Here is a 6,662-nt window from a genome sequence, read left to right as displayed (position 1 = left end):
GGGTCCAGACCCGGGGGTGACAGCGGGTCCGAGCCCGGGGGTGACAGCGGGTCCAGGGCCGGGGGTGACAGCGGGGCCGGGGGTGACAGCGGGTCCAGACCCGGGGGTGGCAGCAGGTCCAGTGGTGACAGCGGGTCCGAGCCCGGGGGTGACAGCGGGTCCAGGGTTGACAGCGGGTCCGAGCCCGGGGGTGACAGCGGGTCCAGGGTTGACAGCGGGTCCAGACCCGGGGGTGGCAGCAGGTCCGGGCCCGGGGGTGACAGCGGGTCCCCGGGAAAGCACAAGGGCTGCCCCAGGTGAGGCCGTGTCCCCTCCTGGAGAGGTGGCACACTGAGCTTTGTCACGGAAGGTGCCGGCTGGCACCGGGTCCCCCTCCTCTGTTTGGGGGTGCCACAGCCCCGGGGGTGGCTGGGGGGGCACAGGGGCAGGGCCAGCCCCGGGTACAGCCCCCAGCCCCGCCGGGCCGCCGCTCTCCCGCTGCCGGGCCGGGGTACGGCCGCACTTCCAGGAGCTCCCGTGTTTAAACCCCGCAGGCTCAGCCCTCGTTAGATAACACAGGCTTTCCTCCAACCTCCCAGCGAGCCCGGCAGGGGCAGCGACACCCCTGGGACACCACCCAGCGATCCGGGGCTGTCCCCCGGCCCTGCCAGTGCCACCCCTCCTGTCCCTGGCAGCAGGGGACAGGCGGCTCATGCGGCCCCGGGCCGCTCTGCAAGGACACCCCAGCCCAGGAGGGAGCCAGGAGCACCAGAGGGAGCTGCAGGAACCCAGAGAGACCTGGGGGAACCCGGGCAACCAAGGGAAACCCAGGGATGCCGTGAAGGAGTGGGAGCACCTGGAGAGAGCCAGGGCATCCCCAAGGGCCTGGATGGAGGCAGGGGGTGAAAGAAACACCAGAGACACCATGGAGGGGTCCCACAAAGCCTGGAGGAGACGAGGAACACGGAGAGACCCAGGGGGACCCCAAAACACGTGGAGGAAATGGGGCACCGGCAGGGACCTCAGAGAGCCTGGAGGAGACGGGGCACCCACAGACAGCCGGGAGGGTTCCATGGGGGAATGCAGAGGAGATGAGGCACCCAGGAGGAGCCCGGAGAACCTGCAGGAGATGGGACAGCTGACTGGAGAGCTGGGGGGGCACCCGCAGGAGATGGGGCAGGGGGCTGCGTCCCCCCGTGGCAGGGAGCGCTGCGCGGCGCCTCGGGGGCTCTCACCGATTTGGGCTTCTTCTTGGGGGCGAGATTGTCGTAGAAAGCCTTGGCTTCATCCCAGGGCCGGCCCGGAGCCCCGGCGGGGCCCGGTGGCTCCATAGCGCGGCGGCTCCGGGGCACCGGCGGCTCCGGTCCGTGCGCGGCGGCTCCGCGCGTCCCGGGAGCTCCCGGAGCCGGGGCCGGCCCGGCGGAACGCTCTTTATAAGGCATCCCATGAAGCTCCGGGGTTTCAGTCCACCGGGGCACGGATTAACCTCTTCGGGACCGAGCGCTCCTCGCCGCCGCCGCCGCCGCGCTCCCCCCGGTGATAGCGGGGAAGCTGCGGGGAATTGAGGAGGGAGCCCCCGCTCCAGGGCAGAGCCAGCGAAGGGGGCAGCGAAGGCCCGGGAGAGAGGGGAAGGGGCTGGGGACAAAGGTGGCGTCGGCAGAGCCCCGGGAGGACACGGAGCAGCAGCGATGGGGCATCACCGGCGGACACCGGAGCTCGTCCCGGTCTCCGGGTCTGGCCATCCCTGAGAGCACGGGGTGGGCAGTGCTGGGAGCTGGAGAGGATGGAGCAGCCGGGGTGGGGGCAGCAGGGGAGGACAGAGGTGTGGTGGGGCCCTGCTCCGTGCCAGGGTGACCTCTGCGCCGTTCACTCATTAATGGAATCAGCGCGGGTGTTAATTAAGGCTCTCCGCTCCCACGGGTGCTGGTGGGAGCAGCCACAGAGGTGTTCAGCTCAGGTTAGAAATTCCCCCACGACCAGGAGACCCCCAGAAGCCCTTGGAGAGCAGGGGCTGCATCCCAGAGACCAAAAGCCAAGAGCCAGGAAGGGGCAGGGGATGGAGGATCTCACCTGGAACAGGGCAGCTCCTGGGGGGAGGTGACAGAACAGGGTTTTACCCAAATTCTTGTGCTCCAGCTAAAGAAAAACCAACCCTCCCTGCAGAGGACAGCCTCGGGGACCCCCGTGTCCCCATCCACCCAACACCACCCCACTTGCACCGGGCTCCAAGCAGGAGAGCAGAGCCAGGAGAAGCTGTGAGCTGCTGAGCAGGGCTGGCTCCAGGAATCCAAATCCCTTTGGGGATTCAGCATCATTTCAGCCTGACAGTTTTCCTTTCCCCAGGGCCTTTGCAGCTCCCTGCTGGGAAACACCTGAGCTTCCTTTGGGGTGGCCCCCAGGGAAGCAGGAGCTTGGAGGGCCCCGGGATCACCAGGCTATTCTTGGAGTTCTCTCCTGAGCTTTTGAGTTGTTGCCCTTTCAGGCAGCAGCCCTGGCACGTCCCCAGCTCCCGCAGGGTGGGACAAACCGCCCCGTTCCCTCTTTCCCAGGCACTGCTGAGCTGCAAACTCACACACACGCGCTCCTGGAAAGCACAGCAGCCAAAGCCGAGGTACAGAGCTCTCCCATCAGCAGCACTCCTAAAAATACACTCCCTGCCGTGCTTTTGGCACCTTCCCATCCCCGTGCTCCGGTGCTGGCTGCTGCAGGACACACCAAGGGCTGGGGAACTGCAGGATCTGCCTGGGGTGGGGTGAGCTGGGAGGCAGCGCTGCTGCCCAGGAGCCAGCCCTGCCGGATTGATTACAGACAAGGATTAAAATTTGGTGAGAGCTCCTTAGCAACAGTCACTGTCTGTGCAGGCTGCTGAGGGAGAAGAAAGGCCAGAGGAAAATCTGTGCGGGGAAGATGGGGGTGGAGAAAAGAAGGACAAAGATGCACTGAGAGCAGGTCCCAGCTGCTGGTGGATGGAGCTCAGGACAAAACACCAAGCCCTGAGGGAAGGGCACAGCCGGGGGCAGCTCCTGGTTGACAAATGAAACCCATTTCCAGGGAGGTTTGGGGTCTGGGCCTCGTCCCCCACCCCAAAAGTGACGTTCTCTTCTTCCCCAGAGCTGCCTGCAGGACTGAAGGGTTTCACTTCCACCCACCTTCAGGCTCCCCAGGGGTTTCTCCACCCCTGGCTCAGCTGAAACCCCTAAAACATTTTCAGAAGGGCAGTGTTGTCACCCCACTGTCCCCAGCCCCCCAATAAACCACCCAGAGGGGGACACCACACACAGGGGACAGTTTATTTTTCCATTAAAAAAATAGGAAAGGACTTCACCATCTCCTAACAGACACCACAGCCACCAACACCACAACGTGCAGACTGAACACCAACCTGGGGCAGGAGGGGCAGGTGCAGCAGGCTGGGAGCGGGGAGAAAGGTGACAGATTTGATTCTTGTGGCCTCAGAGCTTTGCCAGGAGGCTCAGCAGGTACAGGACACCTCCCCACAGCCCAAATCCAGCTCCCTGCTGTCCCCACAGCCAGGAGCAGCAGCAGGAGCTGCCTTCCACACCCACACTCCTGACCCTGCCTCCAGTTTGGGGTCTCCTCAATATTGGGGCGGGTCAGAAATGCCACAGAGCAGCCAGGGCAGCTGTGGATGTCACCCAGCTGATGGGATGGAAGGTGGCATCTAGGATGGGACACTGGCCACGTCCAGGGCTGGCTTTGGACACTTCTGTTCTCTGCTAAAGCATCCTGAGCAACCCTGGCTGCTCCCAGCAGGAAAAACAGAGGTGGAAGAGCTAAAACTGGTGCAAGACCCTGCCCTGGCCTCTCAGAGCAGCCTTCCAGGGAATTTCCAGTGAAGGGGGGACCAGGAGCAGGACTTGGGACATTTCAGCCTCCCTGGAGACATCACAAGCCATGAAAAACATCAGAAAGGGGACAGAGTTGGTCTGGGTTAGGATCAGGTGGGGGAAAGCAGGGTGAAAGCCAGAGGGATGTGGGGACAGCTGGCCCTGGTCAGGCAGGACACAGCAGTGGCTGCAGGGTGTCCAGCTCCAGGGGGGCAGAGGGCTGGTGACGCTCGGAGCAGCCCTGGGAGGGTGTGGAATTTGGGCTGCCCAGAAGGGGCAGCAGGAGGGGCGGAATGTGCCTCATGCCTGGGGCCAAATGTGGGGAAAACAGGGATTGGAACCATCACAGGGGGCAGAGTTTGGCTCCAGCCAGTCCAGCCCTGGGTGCCAGGGCTCTATTTCTGCATGTCACACTGCAGGAGCAGGACGATGGAGGGGTCGCTCTTGGCCGCCTCCTTGAACTCCTCCAGGGAGATCTGGTCATCCTTGTCCTTGTCCATCTTTGTGAAGATCTTGTCCACTCGCTGCTGGGGCGTCAGCCCGTCTTGGTTCATCCTCATCATGATCACAGTCCCCACCATCTTGTAAATGGCCTGGAGAAGGATGAGAGTGGGAATGAGAGGGAATGTTGGAAGGACACAAAATCCCAGGACAAGGCAGGGGACAGGGACAGGGTTGCTGCTCTGTTGGGACCCATTTCTACCAGATCCACATCAAGCACCTTTCAGACAATGCTCTGGGTAGGAAAACTCAATCTTTGGTGCTAAAAGGGACCCAATATCCATGAAAAGCCTGGAAAAATCAAACAATCCCTGCTGGTTTGAAGCACCGGTACCTCAATGATCTCCAGCATCTCCAGGCGCGTGATCTTCCCGTCCCCGTCCAGGTCGTACATCTCGAAGGCCCAGTTGAGTTTCTGCTCAAAGGTGCCCCTGGAGGTGACAGACAGGGCACAGATGAACTCCCTGAAGTCGATGGTGCCGTCCCCGTTCTTGTCGAAGGTGCGGAAAGCGTGCTGGGCAAACTTGGAGGCGTCTCCGTAGGGGAAAAACTGCGGGAAGGAGAGAAGAGGAGTTGAAATGAGGAGGGGGAGCTCGGCATGGAGGCTGCACCTGAGCTGCTCCAGCCCCCTGGGCACCACTCAGACCCCCCCAGCTGGAGCCCACCTTGATGTAGAGCTGCTGGAACTCCTCCAGGTTGAGGATGCCGGTGGGGCAGTCCTTGAGGAAGCCCTTGTACCACTGCTTCAGCTCCTGCTCGCTGAACTCCGTGCTCCTCACCAGGTCATCCAGCATCTCCGGGGCCAGCTTGCTGCTGTGCTTGCCCATGGCTGCCCCTGGGAAGGGAAATCCACGCCAGGCTGGAGAGGGATGGTCCTCTCAGGCCCTCTCCACCCCGGCTGATCCCACACCCCTCTTCTCCTTGCTGGATCTGCTCCACCTGCCCGTCGTGTGTCCGTGCAGGACAGCAGCTGTGGCACTGGAAATGTGGCTGTGGCCTTTGCTGCTGGCCCTGGGGCAGCCCAAAATGAGCCAGCAGCATCACCCCATGCCCTGGGCTCATTTTGGGCTGCAGGAAAACACTCAGAAAACAACTGAAAAATCAGAAACTCTTCCCATTGGCATTGCCAGACCATGGCCATAGAATCCTAGAACGGTTTGGGCTGGAAAGGACCTCAAAGACCATTTAATCCACCAGATATTCTCTAAGGATGGGACCACGAGGAATCACATAAAAACCTCCCTGGTTCCCAAACTTCCTGGCTTCCAGGAGCATCCAGCTGGCCACAGCGATGCCCTTGGTGGGGACAGGGTCTGCCCAGGGGGCTGCCAGCAGCAGGGAGCCCTGGCAAGGCCCTGCCTGTGTGGGCAGGAAGCGGAGCCGCTCCGATACGCGCCGTGCCCGCTCCCACGCAGCCTTGGCTGCCGGCACCGCTCAGCCGGAGCAGCAGATGGTTCTCCGGGAGCTCCTGGAGCTTCTCTCTCCAAGAAGTTGAGGAGAAGTTCACCCGGAGCCCGACCAAGCGCCGTCTCCTCTCGGGGATGTGATGTTCTAGGGATTGGAGCGCACGGGGGGACCATGGGATGGGCGATGTGGGGTTCCTCGTGCTCCTGGCCAGCCCTGCTCACGGTGAATCCCACAGGCAGCTCCTTCCTGCCCCATCATCCCACCAGCATCTGCCACCGTCTGCCGCGGCAGCGCCGAACCCAGCAGCCCTCGGCAGCCGGAGCCGAGGGAATGTCCGGACACCCACGGAGCACCAGGCTTCCCCAGCGACCCCAGCCCGGCTCCACGAGCTTCCCCAGCACCACGGTCTGCTTCTGAATGGCTGGCATGGATTATAAACCATGCCAGACCTGCCGTGGTCCAAGTCCTCCCACGTCTCCCACGGCCTGGCAGGAGGATGCAGCCCCTCACCACAGCTGAAAGTGCCCGGGACTCCCGAGCAGCATCCCGTGGTCACAGCCCTCGATTCCCTTTTCCGAGCAGCACCCAGCCGTGCCAGGGCAGGGAGCAGCACCCTGGAGAGCCACCACACGCTCGCCCCAAAGCTCCAATGGATCAGCTGCCGCTGGTCCCAAAACAGGACAGAGGGGCGTCACTGTGTGTGTGTCCCCCCAGGGCAGCACGGAGCACCCCGGGATCCAGCACCGGAGCCCCAGGGAGAGGGGATGGCGCTCGGGGGATGCCCGGGGGCACGGGGATGCTCTGCCCACCCGCACCACGGGACAGCTCCGGGCCCGACACTCGCTGGAAGCGGCTCCCGGGAGCATCTCCCGGCACCTGCCCCGACGGCGGCTCCGCACCGGGGGGGATCCGGCTCCCGGCCCCGCG

General features: G+C 63.3%; 2 protein-coding genes across 2 annotated transcripts in view; both read right to left on the bottom strand.

The window, feature by feature from the left end:
• The window catches only part of NT5C1A (5'-nucleotidase, cytosolic IA), an 11,013-nt gene extending 9,676 nt beyond the window's left edge, over positions 1 to 1,337 (bottom strand). Inside the window, exon 1 of the mRNA XM_015649112.1 lies at positions 1,215 to 1,337. Within this exon, the coding sequence (XP_015504598.1) occupies positions 1,215 to 1,310 (96 nt within the window). The 5' untranslated portion in view covers positions 1,311 to 1,337. The remainder of the gene's footprint in view (positions 1 to 1,214) is intronic.
• Positions 1,338 to 3,246: 1,909 nt separating this feature from the next.
• The window catches only part of HPCAL4 (hippocalcin like 4), a 9,704-nt gene continuing 6,288 nt past the window's right edge, over positions 3,247 to 6,662 (bottom strand). The window contains exons 2-4 of the mRNA XM_015649127.3: positions 4,994 to 5,163; positions 4,663 to 4,878; positions 3,247 to 4,420 (exon numbers count right to left, since the gene is read on the bottom strand). Of these exons, the coding sequence (XP_015504613.2) occupies positions 4,223 to 4,420; positions 4,663 to 4,878; positions 4,994 to 5,155 (576 nt within the window). The 5' untranslated portion in view covers positions 5,156 to 5,163 and the 3' untranslated portion in view covers positions 3,247 to 4,222. The remainder of the gene's footprint in view (positions 4,421 to 4,662; positions 4,879 to 4,993; positions 5,164 to 6,662) is intronic.

This window comes from Parus major, chromosome 23 (genome assembly GCF_001522545.3).
Source record: "Parus major isolate Abel chromosome 23, Parus_major1.1, whole genome shotgun sequence".
NCBI classification, from domain to species: domain Eukaryota; kingdom Metazoa; phylum Chordata; class Aves; order Passeriformes; family Paridae; genus Parus; species Parus major.
This window is presented reverse-complemented; position numbering and strand designations above follow the sequence as displayed.